The 691-nt window shown below is 38.9% G+C and overlaps 1 protein-coding gene across 1 annotated transcript in view; it reads right to left on the bottom strand.

Moving 5' to 3' along the window:
* Positions 1–634: 634 nt before the first annotated feature.
* Positions 635–691, bottom strand: part of GSTUM_00011188001 (uncharacterized protein) — a gene marked incomplete at its 3' end in the record, with an annotated part of 29,715 nt that continues 29,658 nt past the window's right edge. Inside the window, exon 6 of the mRNA XM_002841755.2 lies at positions 635–691. This exon is cut by the window's right edge and continues 25,101 nt beyond it. Within this exon, the coding sequence (XP_002841801.1) occupies positions 635–691 (57 nt within the window).

Genomic DNA, 691 nt, shown 5'->3' on the forward strand with positions numbered 1-691 from the left:
TCTCCTTGGATGGTTAGTTCTTGGCAATGGGGAACAATACTTCTTTTTTTCTTCTTCTCCTCTTCTTTGTCTTACAATAGCGCTAGGCCTTTACCTACGTTACCGATAGTACAAGACCTCTGTCTTCAATCGTAAATGCCTATCGTAAGCTTTCTCTAACTCTTCTTCATGAAGAACTTTTCTTAGCGTAACGATAATGTTGCCATAAAGATAAAGATCATAAAGGTGTTTTATATTCGTTATAATAATAAGTAGAAAAAGTACTTAGAACAAAGCGTGAAGAACCTCTCCTTCTCCGCCGCTTCAGCCTCCTTATATAGTGTTCTTTCCACCCATAGTCATGTGACCCAAAGTGGTCACATGTGTGAAATTAAATCATAACAAACTAGTCATGTGATCAAGATTGTCACATGCTCAAAACCTATGACCTCATAACGAGGTCATGTGCAAAACTTATAAACCAATCATAATGTAATAAACAAGTCATATGACTCGACTGAGTCATATGCATGAAATCCATGACCTCATAAATGAGGTCATGTGCGAAACATAAATCATATGCGCCAGGCCTACCCGCAAGGCACACTCGCAAGGCACACTCCCATGACTCATATTTGAGCCATGTGCGAAAGCATCACAAATCCCATCCATAACAAATCATATGACTCGAATGAGTCATATGTGTGAAACA

The sequence above is a fragment of the Tuber melanosporum genome, assembly GCF_000151645.1.
Source record: "Tuber melanosporum whole genome shotgun sequence assembly, scaffold_8, strain Mel28".
NCBI classification, from domain to species: Eukaryota; Fungi; Ascomycota; class Pezizomycetes; order Pezizales; family Tuberaceae; genus Tuber; species Tuber melanosporum.